At 53.7% G+C, this 15,977-nt stretch overlaps 2 protein-coding genes and 1 gene segment (V, D, J or C); all 3 read left to right on the top strand.

The window, feature by feature from the left end:
• Window positions 1-5,409, top strand: part of LOC125082613 (immunoglobulin lambda-1 light chain-like) — a 301,131-nt gene extending 295,722 nt beyond the window's left edge. Inside the window, 2 exon segments of the V gene segment in view lie at window positions 3,653-3,690; window positions 4,950-5,409. Of these exon segments, the coding sequence occupies window positions 3,653-3,690; window positions 4,950-5,269 (358 nt within the window).
• LOC125082615 (immunoglobulin lambda-1 light chain-like) overlaps window positions 1-9,416 on the top strand; it is a 173,309-nt gene extending 163,893 nt beyond the window's left edge. For 5 of the 8 annotated variants that reach the window (XM_047698420.1, XM_047698423.1, XM_047698421.1 and 2 more), the window contains 2 exons: window positions 7,515-7,545; window positions 8,957-9,416. In XM_047698420.1, coding sequence (XP_047554376.1) covers window positions 7,515-7,545; window positions 8,957-9,276 — 351 coding nt within the window. In that variant the 3' untranslated portion in view covers window positions 9,277-9,416. Of the gene's footprint in view, window positions 1-7,505; window positions 7,546-8,956 lie in introns of all 8 variants that reach the window. The other 3 variants (XM_047698417.1, XM_047698425.1, XM_047698419.1) reach the window with 1 other exon arrangement.
• LOC125082616 (immunoglobulin lambda-1 light chain-like) overlaps window positions 1-15,977 on the top strand; it is a 306,686-nt gene that overhangs the window by 288,017 nt on the left and 2,692 nt on the right. The window contains exon 3 of the mRNA XM_047698426.1: window positions 11,508-11,545. Coding sequence (XP_047554382.1) covers window positions 11,508-11,545 — 38 coding nt within the window. The remainder of the gene's footprint in view (window positions 1-11,507; window positions 11,546-15,977) is intronic.

Here is a 15,977-nt window from a genome sequence, read left to right as displayed (position 1 = left end):
ACTAGAAGTCCGAGGCCCAAACGCTGTGATCCCATCAGCGTGTCCTGTGTTGAAACAAAATGGTGCAACAGAAGAGGTGGTCTGCAAGGCAGTTAGGGGAGCAAGGGCTTGGCTGAGTCTCCCCCAAGGATGTCTACTCTGCAACTTTTTCATACTTACAGGAGCCAGGACTGGGGACCCAAAGAGGGTGGACCTGAACAAAAGAGGTCACAGGCACAGGGACAGATCACACTGATCTGACAGATGCAGGGGAACTGAAGCATGATGCTGGTGCTCAAGGCACTGGGAGATGCCTGGGCTGAGAGGAGAGAAATGCGCATGGGCGCAGGTGTGCCGGGAGCACAGGTGCAGCAGGGAGCTCCCTGCCAGAAGCAGGGGTGAGCATGCGCGCCACGCCGTGCTGTGCATTGTGTTTTATTCGGTGCATCCTTGATCTTGGGGTACAGGGGAGTTGTTGAGGGATTTAAGCAGCGGACTGTCAGGGTCGGATTCATGTTTGGAAAACTATTTTCGGATAGGAGACTAGTGTGAGGCCAGATTAGAGGACCAAGGATGGATAACGGCCAAAGCTTGCGCCTTGGGGATGGGGAGGAAAGGCCAAGTACCAAGATCTCCTATAAAATTAGCAAGTACCAGAGTTTGACCAGGGAGGAATGGGCACTCTCATGGACTCTCTATAGAAAGTCTAAAATGTATAACCATCTTAACAATATGCAGCAGGTCACTTTTTAAAAGTATATATATATATTTAAATTGTGTAATTACACTTCTAGGAATTCATGGAGTGGTGAGGGTAGGGGAGGAATAATCAGAAATGTAACCAAAGGTTTACAAAAAAAAATGGCTAGCTCAACATTATTAATGGTGGGAGAAAACTGGAAATAATCTAAATATCCAACAGAAAGGGTGTGACCAAATACCTTTGGAACATCCATCATAAGGAATCTTACATAAGCCTCCAAAACTCTAAAATTGGGCTTTTTTTTTTCTTTTTCTGAAATGTGTGCACATTTTCAAAAGACTGTCCAAAAATATAGAAAAATGTCAATGGTATGTCTCTGGCTGATGGGACTTCAGCTCATTTAAATTTTTGCTTTCTAATTGCCTGTACTTTTGAAAATGTTCACAGGAAGATATATGTTTGGTTTTTATCTTCTAAAATAATTTTTAATATAAAAGTAACAGGTACTTGTAAAAAAAATAAAAGATTAAGCAAAGTAGTATATTAAAGAAAAAGTCTAATGTTTCTGCTTACCATCTCCACACATCTTACCCTAAAACCCATTCGCCAGAGATGACCACTGTCAGGTTGGTCTATATATTTCTAATCCTTCTCCCATGTGGGTATGTCCCTGAAAACATGCACACACGCATCTAGTTGGTTATACATCCATTATTTGAAAAAAATGGAATCATACTCTGCATATCATCCAGCAACCAGCTTTTTAAACAGCTTTTTACTGATGTTTTCTATCTCAATCTGTATGGATCTCCCATGTTCTTATAATATTAGGCTTTGTAAGACTTCAAAATTTGGATGAAATAGATGATATGTAATCATTACCTTATTAATGGAAATTTAGGTTGTTTCCATTTAAAATATAAATTACAAGTGATGCTGTTATGGAAATAGCCACATATGTGTGCGTATGTTGTGTGTGTGCTTGAAGTGCACTTAAGTGTCTACTTTGGACTAATGACTAATGACTAAACTGGAATTATTGGACCAGAGAGAATGTGCTTTTGAAATGTTCTTTATATACTACCCAAATGTCCTTCTGAAAGGCTGTCCCAGCTTATATTCACTGCAGTGAATGACAGTGCCCTTTCCTCTACATCCTTCCCAATACTGTGATACTGTTGACCCTTTTTATTTGCTCATCCCTGATGAGTATTAATGAGGATGTGTTTGTGTTTAATTGTTTTTGTGATTGTGGTTGAGAGTTCTTCCCTTCCATATTTTTTTGACTGATTTTATTTTTACTGTGAATTTCCGGGCTATTTTTGCCTATTTTTCCATTTGCTTCCTTGCATTTTCTTAGCAATCTATAGAAACTCCTCATATATTTGTATGTGAATCCCTGGTTAAGTGTATATGTTGTAAACATTATCTGGTGGAATTTCCTTTTCATTTAATGACTATGGAATAAGATTTGACAGTGTCATTGGTGGATGTGTCTTCTGGTCCCTTGGGTCAGTAAGATCTCCCAAAATATTCTACTTCCCCTTAAAAGGTAGTGGCGGGGAGGGCAGAACGGCTGATCATGGGACTCCCCCACCAGGATATGAACCCACAGCCTCCCCCAAACCATTCAGTCTGCTTCCTGTGCCTGCAAAGGGCTTCTGGCATCAGGGGCTTCAGGGGGTCCAGCCTGGACTTGGCAAAACCAAGAATGGTTGGTAATAGCATCAAAGGGCCAAGGTCAAGTGGACCTTTCTAGGTAGCATTAACTACCTGAAGGTTCAGTGACTCCTCCATCTGATGGGAAGGGTGCATGATGGCAGTATTTCCTCTCTGTCATCCCTCTCCTATGAGGACAGGGCAGCACATGCCCATGAAGGGACTGCCTTGATCTCCTCTTTATACTCCTAATGACACCTTGATATCTAGGGAAAAGAAGAAATGTAAATAGTTCCCTATTGTTCCCCACTTTATAGAAGGACGGTCAGTTCCCTCCATCTTCCCCTACTGATTTATCACGGCGTGATAACCTGGTAAACTCTTAGATCTTATGGATCAGTTTTGGGGTTCACACAAAGGTCATCCTCTGTGCATGATGGAAATGTGGCTTCATATGGACATCGGTCCAGTGAGAGCCTCTTCGGAAGACTCCTAGGTACACACACATGACCCCAGGAAATCACTAAGCTCCTACTTGCTGATTGAGGATATACCCTAGCTCATCTGTGCCTACCCACCTGGGGCGTGAAATCAGTCACTCACGCGAGTTCCAGTTATTAGGAGTGGGGATTGACTACTCTTTGAAAGGAACAGAGCAGAAGTCACACACCAGACCATTCCCAACATGAGACCAGATAAGCGATTGGCTGGGGCTGCTCCCGAGGTCACCTGGACACAGGCTGGAATGCTCTACAGGACCAACCAAGACTTAACTTAGGACAGTTCCTCACTAGGACATTCCCAAGAAGATAAATCTGAGACCTCTGGAGTGATGGTTATGGACATAGGAAGTTTCCAGTGGCCCATGAACACATACCCACCTTCTTTTAATTGCAAAGGAAGGTTTCAGAGGCAGGGTACACCCAATGCCCTCAAGTCATGGTGCCACCAAGAATTGGGGTTGTTTGAACATGCTGAGAGGGGATGTCCTATTCATCTCCATGGAACCTAACTCAAAAGGACACACAGGCCTTCCACAAACTATTCTACGTCCTGGCAGATAGTAAAACCAAGAGCAGATCGGATATCAACTCCCTTTGGAAGAATGGTTTCCAAGGATCCTGCTGCAGAACACATGGGGTCACTGGTGCTATCATCTGCTAGGGGTGGAGGCCGTGTGTCTCCTCCATGCTGAGCAGACGCCAGCCTAGAGGAGTGCCCCCACTTCCTCCACCACAGCTGCAGGTGGGGGGCTAGTGGGTGGGGCACAGCCTCCCAGGAGGGGTTTTTGTATGAGCCTGTGTCACAGTGTTATGTGTTCGGCGGAGGGACCCAGCTGACCGTCCTAGGTGAGTCTCATCTCCCTCCTTCCTTCCCTGCTCTCCCAGAGGTTTGGGTGATTTTCTGCCTCTTTTGCTTTTCTTTTCCGTCTGGTCTCAGCCTTGGTCATGCTTTCACCTGGGACCCCAGCCTCTGGGACCCGGACCTCCTCCTCTCCCCATATGGATTTTCCTGCTTATTTCCTGGGTCATCACCAGCCCCTTAGCTCTGACCCGAGAGGCAGGCAATGGTTGGGATGACTAAAAACTCCTCCTCTGTCTGCCAGGGTCGTGCTGGGTCCTACGTGTGCTCTGTTCTGGCCCCTGTGGCTCCACCCTTATCTCTGGGAGCTCTGGGGTCCGCCATCCTAAAGGGAAGAGGGCAGAGGGAGCATTGGGGGGATGACCATTTGGTGCCTTTAGAGGGACCCAGCACCCTCAGGTCCTAGGCTGGGGACACCCAGGTTAGAGGTTCTGAGAAGGCCCCAGGGCTCTGGGACAAGGATCCAAGGATGGTTGCAGGGGTGGAGTGGCTCCCGCCGGCCTCTCCAGGCTGCCACCCAGCGCTATATGGGCAGAGAGCCAAACAATACTGCAAGACAGGAGAGAGCAGGGAGGACAAGGTGCTCCAGTCAGGAAGCCTGGAACAGGGTCATGGAACAACAGGGTGTGGGGAAAAGACGGACTCCTGGCTCTTATGGGAAACGACCAATTACAAAATGAAAGCCAGATCCCGTTGCACGGTATGGCTACTGAACTGACCGACTGGCCAGGAGAAACCCAAGGGACAAGGCAGAGGGGACACGCAAGAACCTTCAGGCAGACCGTGATCTTATGGGGTCCTGGGCTCATTACAGACTTCAAGAGAGATACATTTGGGTAAATATAATTGCCACAGAGGAAAGATCCAGAGGCCTCCAGAGCAGAAATACCAGATCACAGGAGACCACAGGGAGTTCTTGTCATCCACTCTGGAGACAGACAGAATGTCACAGGAAGACGGCAAGAGAGTGAGGGTCACACATTTGTGTGACAGGCCAGGGCCCAGAGGGTTCTCAAGTCAGGAGATGGCAGGTGTACAGTGTGACAGCTACCCATGAGAGATGGGAAATAGTTGGGGGAAGATTCAAGCCACCCTCTTGAGAATACTTGCTCAGACAGAGGTTGGTCCCTAAACAGGGGCCCATGCCCTGGGCCTAGAGACCCACACCCACCTGATACACTAACAACAGCGTCTCCCGAAAATGGAAATGGAATCAATGACCCACTGCCCCCACCATGCCCCACAGGTCAGCCCCCATCGGCACCCTCGGTCACACTCTTCCCGCCCTCCTCTGAGGAACTCGCCGCCAACAAGGCCACCCTGGTGTGCCTCATCAGTGACTTCTACCCCAGCGGCGTGACGGTGGCCTGGAAGGCAGACGGCAGCCCCGTCACCCAGGGCGTGGAGACCACCAAGCCCTCCAAACAGAGCAACAACAAGTACGCGGCCAGCAGCTACCTGAGCCTGTCGCCTGACAAGTGGAAAACTCACAGCAGCTTCAGCTGCCTGGTCACGCACGAGGGCAAAACCGTGGAGAAGAAGGTGGTCCCCTCACAGTGCTCTTAGGTCCCCGACACCCTCCCCCACCCAGCGGGGCCTGGAGCCACAGGACCTCCAGGACGATCTTCCCGCCCCGCAGGGTCATCCCAGCCCTTCTCCCCGCACCCCGTCAACACTCAATAAAGTGTCCTTTATTCAATCAGAAATCATCCTCTCTGCTCATTGCGTCTCAAACACTCTGTGTCCTGAACTTGACCGTCTTTAGCGGTGAACACAATTCTTCTTCTGCCTCGGGGGAAAGGGGTCTACAGAAGACGTCCTCCTGGTTTTGCGAGGCGTAGTTTCGCTCTCACCTACAAGGCCAAAGAATATTCCAAACAGAAAATACCTACAGGAGAACCAAGATAGAAGAAGAACCAAGACAGAAGACGACCCCTCACAATGGCTCTCTGCTTTCTCTTCTTTGTGGGGACCTTGGCCACGGTCAGTCATTGCTGCCCTTGCTGACACTGGCTCTCCGTTCTGTGGGGATAATGTTCGAGGGTCTCCCCGAGCCCGGGCTCTCAGGATCTGGAACTAGAACCCATCATAAGACGTCCACTCTCCTTTCCCTGTAGGGCCCTCCTCTCCGTGCCATGGTTTCCCTGGGTTCCTTTCCCCTGGGGACCTTTCCCACGATCACATCCTAGAACACCTGCCATTCCTTAGGGGACACCCTCACCTGACTCCCCCGGGACATGGTTTGTGCCCTCTACCACAGACCCTCCCCATCACAGTCAGGGCAGAACACTCTGCCAGGACACACGTCACTCCCACTCTCACTCACTCCCACTGGTGGCTCCTCCACCCACGGTGTCCCTTGGTTCCCACTTTTATTCATTCTCTCTGGGAGACAGACACCAGCTCTGCTCTCTAGGACCCTCCCAGGCCCAGCCAACCCAGGCATCCGCCCCTGGTGTTGGGGTGACCTGCTGGGGTGACCTGCCTGGGGCCTCTGTGTTAAAAATCTAGGGTCAGATTCTAGAAATGGGCTGCCACGAGGTCTCTCAACTGACTCATCAACTTAGGAGTCTAGTGTGGGTGCTGAGCGAGGACAACAAAGCGCGCACATGCACAACAAACACACACACGGTGACCACAAAGGCACTGGTCCCTTTCCAAACGCTGCCATGCTGGGCAGCTCTCGGGAAGGATCGGGAAGAGCTAGAGTACAGGGTCTACTCCGAGTGCCGGGTAGAACGTGAGCAAAGAACGCTCTGTCCCCGCAGTCCCCACCAGCGCCAGTCAGTGTCAGGAGGTTCCAGTCCACGGAGGGCGTGAGACAAGACCCATGGTGAGCTCCTGGAGGGCAGTCTGCACGGGGAGGTCCAGGCACATCAGGGAGGAGAGCCACAGTGCTGACGCAGCGTGCCACCGACTCACAGAAACAAGGAGGCTAGGTCTGTGTGTCCCCTGCCTGACATCTGTAGCTGACATCCCAGCTCTGGGTGCCGGCCAAGGCCGTGGGCGTCAGGGCCCCCTCACCATCCGAAGGTCCGTTGCCAGGGTACACTATGTGTCCTGAGTGCTGGGGACACCCTGTTCCCCTGGCCAGCAAGACTCCCACAGCGGAACTCCAGGAGAACGGCTGGAAGCAGTCACTGCCTCCCCACCCACCGGGTCCCCCGGGGCTTTCAGGTGGACATTCAGCCCATACATCTCTACAGAGTGACGTCTGCCCTCCCCGGGCTCAGGTCGGGCACTACACACTAACCATCCCCTATACCTTCCTCAAGAACCAGCCAAGGACACCATTCTGGAGCTCAGGGCCCGCTGAAGGGATCGGAGTGCTTGAGGGGAACCTGCTTCTCCTCCCACCCACTTTCCATTTCTGACCCCAAACCCGCATGGCCTCCCGTGCTGACGACGTTGTGGTATCCAGGACCCCACCCGGAGTCCCAAGTCTGCCAAGGGGTCCCAGCTCTAGCATCTCTGTGTGAAACAGGCCTCCTCACACCTTCCCACAAGGACACCCAGACACACAGATCCTTCCTAAGGATGGAGTTAGCTGGGAATTCCGAGGCCACAGGCAGACATTCTCCCCAACTCCTCGCCACGACTGAGGATGGATGCACTCTGAACTCTCCATGGACATGAAATTCCAGATCCCCAGGTGCCACCCCCCCACCCACCACCCGCCCATCTGCCCGGCCAGCACCCGTGACAAAGACACCGCACTTTGGCCCTCCCGAGCAGCTGCAGGTGGGCCTGGGGCAGGGCTGGAGCGGCTCACAGAGGGTTTGTGTTCGAGGCTGTGTCACAGTGTATTGCTTTCGGCGGCGGGACCCAGCTGACCGTCCTCGGTGAGTCTCCCCCTTGCCCTCCTCTTTGGGACCTTGGGTGCAATTTTGGGGTGTGCTTCGCTCCTTTCAATCTGGACAGGGCTGAGGCTCAAGGTCTGTGGGTCTGTACCTTTTGTCCCCTTTGTCTGCGCCTCATGCCTCCACTGGTGTCATCTTGTCCGATGTCTGTTCAGAGCTGTAGGGGACCGGACCCCAAAGCCTGAGTAATCGCCACCCGGGCCTCTATGTGGGTCCAGCTCCCTCCTGAAAGGAGAGTTCTCCTCTGGGCTCAGGGAAACTGGGCTCCCCACTCAGGGTCTATTGCCTTCAAGAGTCTGGGGGGAATTGGGGGTGGTGGACAAGGAAGAGGGAGGTTCAGCCTACCATCAGGGCCCCCGGATGAGAGAAGGAGGCTGGAGACGGCTCAGGCTGTGGCTATTGTCTCTGGAGTGCCCCCAGGCAGAGGACTGCCTGGAACACAGTGAGGAGATCCTTAGTCTGGAACAAGGAGGAGGATGAAGGACAAGGGGTCAAGGATCAAGCCTGGAATTCAGAGGAGAAGAGGGCCCAGGGTGTTGGGAACACCCACCTCAAGGGGGACAGTCAGACGCATGAACAGGACAGGTCTCAGGACACTCAGGCAGCAGAGGTCCATCCCTTCCCAGCCCACCGCAGCTGGAAAGCACCCTGAGCAGATGGATATTTGGCTCAGGGGACACCGAGAGGGACGGGTAACAGGGAAAGTGCCTGCCAGGCACTCAGGAAGTCTAGGACAGACGGATCCCCCAGCACAACTTCGCAGAGCAGGCAGAGCCCTAGAACAGACCCGGCCCCAGCCTCAGAACTAAAAACTCAGCTCGCATGAAAACTGGGCCTCTGCGGACTCTCTGCAGTCGGGCACCAGGGGCTCACAGCCCTTCTCCACTCAGCATCCGTACCGGCATTTGCGGATAACTTTGGAGGTAGTCAAGGCTGATGTGAAGCTGTGAGGGGGTCTAGGGCCAGGACTCCTACGTCTCACGTGGTAACAGAGCCCTACAACCAGGGACAGGCCAGCTCTAGGAAATCCCGGGTAAGCAATCTGGGGGAGGTCACATCGAGAATGAGGTCCAAGCACAGACAGAGTCAGAGGGCTCCCGGGGTCTCAGGGCCAGTCGAGCCCGTTCTGGCGGTGGCCTGGGTGAATTCCAAGGCAATGTGTCCCGGGGAGAGCCTGAGACCATGGAGGGGCCCAGAAACTAGAGGCCGTGACGCTCAGAGTCTCCCAGCAGAACCTGAGTGACCCAACCCAGGTTGACCGGACCCCGGGACAGCAAGGGCCACCTGAGGCCCAAGCCAGGGACATGGCACAGCCGCATCCGTACATCAGGACAGAGGGAGGAGCCGGCAGAAGAAACCTCTGACCTTGACCTGCTGCCCTCCATCCCCACAGGTCAGCCCCCATCGGCACCCTCGGTCACACTCTTCCCGCCCTCCTCTGAGGAACTCGCCGCCAACAAGGCCACCCTGGTGTGCCTCATCAGTGACTTCTACCCCAGCGGCGTGACGGTGGCCTGGAAGGCAGACGGCAGCCCCGTCACCCAGGGCGTGGAGACCACCAAGCCCTCCAAACAGAGCAACAACAAGTACGCGGCCAGCAGCTACCTGAGCCTGTCGCCTGACAAGTGGAAAACTCACAGCAGCTTCAGCTGCCTGGTCACGCACGAGGGCAAAACCGTGGAGAAGAAGGTGGTCCCCTCACAGTGCTCTTAGGTCCCCGACACCCTCCCCCACCCAGCGGGGCCTGGAGCCACAGGACCTCCAGGACGATCTTCCCGCCCCGCAGGGTCATCCCAGCCCTTCTCCCCGCACCCCGTCAACACTCAATAAAGTGTCCTTTATTCAATCAGAAATCATCCTCTCTGCTCATTGCGTCTCAAACACTCTGTGTCCTGAACTTGACCGTCTTTAGCGGTGAACACAATTCTTCTTCTGCCTCGGGGGAAAGGGGTCTACAGAAGACGTCCTCCTGGTTTTGCGAGGCGTAGTTTCGCTCTCACCTACAAGGCCAAAGAATATTCCAAACAGAAAATACCTACAGGAGAACCAAGATAGAAGAAGAACCAAGACAGAAGACGACCCCTCACAATGGCTCTCTGCTTTCTCTTCTTTGTGGGGACCTTGGCCACGGTCAGTCATTGCTGCCCTTGCTGACACTGGCTCTCCGTTCTGTGGGGATAATGTTCGAGGGTCTCCCCGAGCCCGGGCTCTCAGGATCTGGAACTAGAACCCATCATAAGACGTCCACTCTCCTTTCCCTGTAGGGCCCTCCTCTCCGTGCCATGGTTTCCCTGGGTTCCTTTCCCCTGGGGACCTTTCCCACGATCACATCCTAGAACACCTGCCATTCCTTAGGGGACACCCTCACCTGACTCCCCCGGGACATGGTTTGTGCCCTCTACCACAGACCCTCCCCATCACAGTCAGGGCAGAACACTCTGCCAGGACACACGTCACTCCCACTCTCACTCCCACTCCCACTGGTGGCTCCTCCTCCCACGGTGTCCCTTGGTTCCCGCTTGTATTCATTCTCTCTGGGAGACAGACACCAGCTATGCTCTCTAGGACCCTCCCAGGCCCAGCCAACCCAGGCATCCGCCCCTGGTGGCTGGGGTGACCTGCCTGGGGCCTCTGTGTTAAAAACCTAGGGTCAGATTCTAGAAATGGGCTGCCACAAGGTCTCTCAACTGACTCATCGACTTAGGAGTCTAGTGTGGGTGCTGAGCGAGGACAACAAAGCGCGCACATGCACAACGAACACAAACACACACACGGTGACCACAAAGGCACTGGTCCCTTTCCAAACGCTGCCATGCTGGGCAGCTCTCGGGAAGGATCGGGAAGAGCTAGAGTACAGGGTCTACTCCGAGTGCCGGGTAGAACGTGAGCAAAGAACGCTCTGTCCCCGCAGTCCCCACCAGCGCCAGTCAGTGTCAGGAGGTTCCAGTCCACGGAGGGCGTGAGACAAGACCCATGGTGAGCTCCTGGAGGGCAGTCTGCACGGGGAGGTCCAGGCACATCAGGGAGGAGAGCCACAGTGCTGACGCAGCGTGCCACCGACTCACAGAAACAAGGAGGCTAGGTCTGTGTGTCCCCTGCCTGACATCTGTAGCTGACATCCCAGCTCTGGGTGCCGGCCAAGGCCGTGGGCGTCAGGGCCCCCTCACCATCCGAAGGTCCGTTGCCAGGGTACACTATGTGTCCTGAGTGCTGGGGACACCCTGTTCCCCTGGCCAGCAAGACTCCCACAGCGGAACTCCAGGAGAACGGCTGGAAGCAGTCACTGCCTCCCCACCCACCGGGTCCCCCGGGGCTTTCAGGTGGACATTCAGCCCATACATCTCTACAGAGTGACGTCTGCCCTCCCCGGGCTCAGGTCGGGCACTACACACTAACCATCCCCTATACCTTCCTCAAGAACCAGCCAAGGACACCATTCTGGAGCTCAGGGCCCGCTGAAGGGATCGGAGTGCTTGAGGGGAACCTGCTTCTCCTCCCACCCACTTTCCATTTCTGACCCAAACCCGCATGGCCTCCCGTGCTGACGACGTTGTGGTATCCAGGACCCCACCCGGAGTCCCAAGTCTGCCAAGGGGTCCCAGCTCTAGCATCTCTGTGTGAAACAGGCCTCCTCACACCTTCCCACAAGGACACCCAGACACACAGATCCCTCCTAAGGATGGAGTTAGCTGGGAATTCTGAGGCCACAGGCAGACATTCTCCCCAACTCCTCGCCACGACTGAGGATGGATGCACTCTGAACTCTCCATGGACATGAAATTCCAGATCCCCAGGTGCCACCCCCCCCCACCACCCGCCCATCTGCCCGGCCAGCACCCGTGACAAAGACACTGCACTTTGGGCCTCCCGAGCAGCTGCAGGTGGGCCTGGGGCAGGGCTGGAGCGGCTCACAGAGGGTTTGTGTTCGAGGCTGTGTCACAGTGTGCTATGTTCGGCGGCGGGACCCAGCTGACCGTCCTCGGTGAGTCTCCCCCTTGCCCTCCTCTTTGGGACCTTGGGTACAATTTTGGGGTGTGCTTCGCTCCTTTCAATCTGGACAGGGCTGAGGCTCAAGGTCTGTGGGTCTGTACCTTTTGTCCCCTTTGTCTGCGCCTCATGCCTCCACTGGTGTCATCTTGTCCGATGTCTGTTCAGAGCTGTAGGGGACCGGACCCCAAACCCTGAGTAATCTCCACCCGGGCCTCTATGTCGGTTCAGCTCCCTCCTGAAAGGAGAGTTCTCCACTGGGCTCAGGGAAACTGGGCTCCCCACTCAGGGTCTATTGCCTTCAAGAGTCTGAGGGGAATTGGGGGTGGTGGACAAGGAAGAGGGAGGTTCAGCCTACCATCAGGGCCCCCGGATGAGAGAAGGAGGCTGGAGACGGCTCAGGCTGTGGCTATTTTCTCTGGAGTGTCCCCAGGCAGAGGACTGCCTGGAACACAGTGAGGAGATCCTTAGTCTGGTGACCCTGGAACAAGGAAGGGGATGAAGGACAAGGGGTCAAGGATCAAGCCTGGAATTCAGAGGAGAAGGGGGCCCAGGGTGTTGGGAACACCCACCTCCAGGGGGACAGTCAGACGCATGAACAGGACAGGTCTCAGGACACTCAGGCAGCAGAGGTCCATCCCTTCCCAGCCCACCGCAGCTGGAAAGCACCCTGAGCAGATGGATATTTGGCTCAGGGGACACCGAGAGGGACGGGTAACAGGGAAAGTGCCTGCCAGGCACTCAGGAAGTCTAGGACAGACGGATCCCCCAGCACAACTTCGCAGAGCAGGCAGAGCCCTAGAACAGACCCGGCCCCAGCCTCAGAACTAAAAACTCAGCTCGCATGAAAACTGGGCCTCTGCGGACTCTCTGCAGTCGGGCACCAGGGGCTCACAGCCCTTCTCCACTCAGCATCCGTACCGGCATTTGCGGATAACTTTGGAGGTAGTCAAGGCTGATGTGAAGCTGTGAGGGGGTCTAGGGCCAGGACTCCTACGTCTCACGTGGTAACAGAGCCCTACAACCAGGGACAGGCCAGCTCTAGGAAATCCCGGGTAAGCAATCTGGGGGAGGTCACATCGAGAATGAGGTCCAAGCACAGACAGAGTCAGAGGGCTCCCGGGGTCTCAGGGCCAGTCGAGCCCGTTCTGGCGGTGGCCTGGGTGAATTCCAAGGCAATGTGTCCCGGGGAGAGCCTGAGACCATGGAGGGGCCCAGAAACTAGAGGCCGTGACGCTCAGAGTCTCCCAGCAGAACCTGAGTGACCCAACCCAGGTTGACCGGACCCCGGGACAGCAAGGGCCACCTGAGGCCCAAGCCAGGGACATGGCACAGCCGCATCCGTACATCAGGACAGAGGGAGGAGCCGGCAGAAGAAACCTCTGACCTTGACCTGCTGCCCTCCATCCCCACAGGTCAGCCCCCGTCGGCACCCTCAGTCACACTCTTCCCGCCCTCCTCTGAGGAACTCGCCGCCAACAAGGCCACCCTGGTGTGCCTCATCAGTGACTTCTACCCCAGCGGCGTGACGGTGGCCTGGAAGGCAGACGGCAGCCCCGTCACCCAGGGCGTGGAGACCACCAAGCCCTCCAAACAGAGCAACAACAAGTACGCGGCCAGCAGCTACCTGAGCCTGTCGCCTGACAAGTGGAAAACTCACAGCAGCTTCAGCTGCCTGGTCACGCACGAGGGCAAAACCGTGGAGAAGAAGCTGGTCCCCTCACAGTGCTCAGAGCCCTGAGACTTTCAGGGATGGGGGCCTTCCTCTCCCAGATACCCCTTTCCCAGCTCACCATGTCCCCCTGAGTCCCCACCCAGGTTCTGCTCAGAGCAGGCTGCTCACAATGCCATCCCTGTTTATTATTTGCTCAATAAAGATCTCATCATTTATCATCTGATATTTCTGATGTGTATTTTCTTCTGGTTGTGCCTAGGTTAAAGTTTTGGTAATTAAGAGAAGGGACAGTTATGGAACATGCGATATTATCCGCTCATCGTCTACTCAACTAACTCTGCAAGGACCCCCTCTGAGCTCTCTTTGTCCCAGTCAGTGACACATAGCAGGAAATAGTCCTGTGGATCTGGGAGGGCCACCATGCGATCCTTGTCACCTGTAAAGTGCAAAAAGCTGAGTGAGATGGACCAGGGGGCCTACGGGGTATCAGGGAGAAACAGGGAGGGTTCCAGGAGCCAGCAGTGGGCACAGACAACAATAAGAAGGAAGGTGATCCTTGAGCCAAAACAATGGCTTTTCAGAGCAGGAGGGAACTTCCCTGTTCCCATACAAATGACCCAGAGGGAGAGCGATTACCACCCAATGAGCAGTCCATGTTTGGCCCATTAGCAGGGAGCCAGGAAAGCTTTGAACAGTGCATCTTAGAAATACATTTCTCAAACTTCAACAATGCCTGTCAGCTATGTGAAGACCATAGCAAGTTCTACAGCAAACAGTTTAACATCTTGTAGCCTAACACTCCCCAACCTAGTTGACTCTCCCAACCAACTCAGGGAGCCCGGGAACACTCTTCAAGACAGCAGTGTCACCTTCACTAGTGCTGAGATCTAAGAGTCAGGCTGAAGCACAAGGGAGCCCAGTTTGTGTTCTGATGGACCTGGGTCAGGTTCAGGATCAAAGTGACCAGAGCAGGGGGCTGGGACCTCAATCGGTGAGGCCAGGGAGAGCTCTACTCTCTGGGTAGGTTATGAATGAAGCTGATGATGTTGGCCTGCATGTGGTGGAGATTTGGAGAACTGGGTCAGTGAGAAAGGCCAGCAAGTGGGCATCCAATGATTGTCCCTAGGACAGAGCGTCAATTCCATTCAAGGAGTGTAGTTAGACTGGGGCAGATAGGTCAGGAGGGTGAGTGTGGCTTGAGGACAACATCAAGGTCAAGCTTCCCCAAGCATTAGGGCCCTCCGCCCTCCTATGCATGGGCCCACTGGACTTTGACTCACTGGGGCTCAATCCTGACTGCACATGCAGCCGGGTGTCAGACATACACTCCCAGGGCCCTGAAGCAGGCCAGGTAGTCCCCCCTGTCTATGTCTGGAGCTTATGAGGAACAAGGAGGAGCCTTCACCAGAATGGCTAGGGAGCTGAGTCAGGCCAAGGACAGAGCCTACAAAGCCAGGGAGTTTAAGGACCACAAAGGGACAGAGCACAGGGACCCCTTATTAAGGTTTCATCCCAGCCACTCCCACCCTAGAGAATCCTAAGAGGTAGAAGGAAGAGTAGAGGGTCCTGGAATCACACAGCACCTGCTGGCCTCATTTCATGGATCTGACTACTGAGGCCCAAATGAGGGAGAAGGCCACCCAGGTCTCCCTCATTTCCATGACCCTGCAGGCAGAAGCCCGGAATCTCCCTGCCTCCGGTAGGACCCCTCACTTCCTGTAAGTTTACATTAAGGAAGAGTAAAACACCAAAATACAAAGACGGAGGAATAAGAATACCTCCACATTCATAAACTCCAGGTTTCAGTTTATCAATTCCCTGATGATGCTGACCCAATGACAGAATAATTGCTCTGTTATGAGATATTTTGAAGCAAGCTCCAGATATCATATCTTCTATAGATAAATATTTTATCTGTGTAGCAACAGATAAGGTCCTAACAGAAACAAAAGTATTATTATCAAACCTACACAAACACTATGAATAATCCATTTAATCCAAAACTCTTTCTCATCAGAGTTATCACAATTGCCCTAACAGAATTCAAGGAGTTACATTTCAGGTCCTGTTCTTATTTGATGAGATTTCCTTTTATGACTATAGAATAAGGTTTGTCACTGTGCTTGGTGGATGAGTCTTCGGGTCCCTTGGGTCAGTAAGAATGTCCCAAATCACTCTACTTTCCCGAAAAAGATAATGGCGATGACGGCAAAGATGCCGATTCTGGGAATCTCCCATGTGGATATGAAGCCACGGCATCTCTGAAACATTCAATCTGCTTCCGGTACCTGCAAAGGGCCTCTGGCATCAGGCGCTTCAGGAGTCCAGCTTGGACTTGGCAAAACCACCACCCAGAATGGTTGGCTACATTGCATCAAAGGGCCCGGGTCAAGTGGACCTTTTTAGGTAGCATTAACTACCTGCAGGTTCACTGACTCCATCCATTTGATGGGAAGGGTGCCTCATGGCAGTATGTCCTTTCTGTCCTCCTTCTCCTGTGAGGAAAGGGCAGCACGTGCCCATGAGGGAAATGCAGGTGTACAGTGTGACAGCTGACAGCTACCCAGCTACAGACCCTAGCTGGGTAGCTCCTAGTCCTAAAGACTCCTCTTTATTCTACCCATGGTGCCTCTGATATCTAGGAAAAAAGAAGAAATGTAAACTGTCCCCTATTGTTCTCCATTTATAGAAGGATGGTATGTTCTCTCCATCTTCCCCTGTTGAATCATCACTATGTGGTGAACTGGTAAAC

The sequence above is a fragment of the Lutra lutra genome, chromosome 12, assembly GCF_902655055.1.
Source record: "Lutra lutra chromosome 12, mLutLut1.2, whole genome shotgun sequence".
Lineage (NCBI taxonomy): Eukaryota > Metazoa > Chordata > Mammalia > Carnivora > Mustelidae > Lutra > Lutra lutra.
This window is presented reverse-complemented; position numbering and strand designations above follow the sequence as displayed.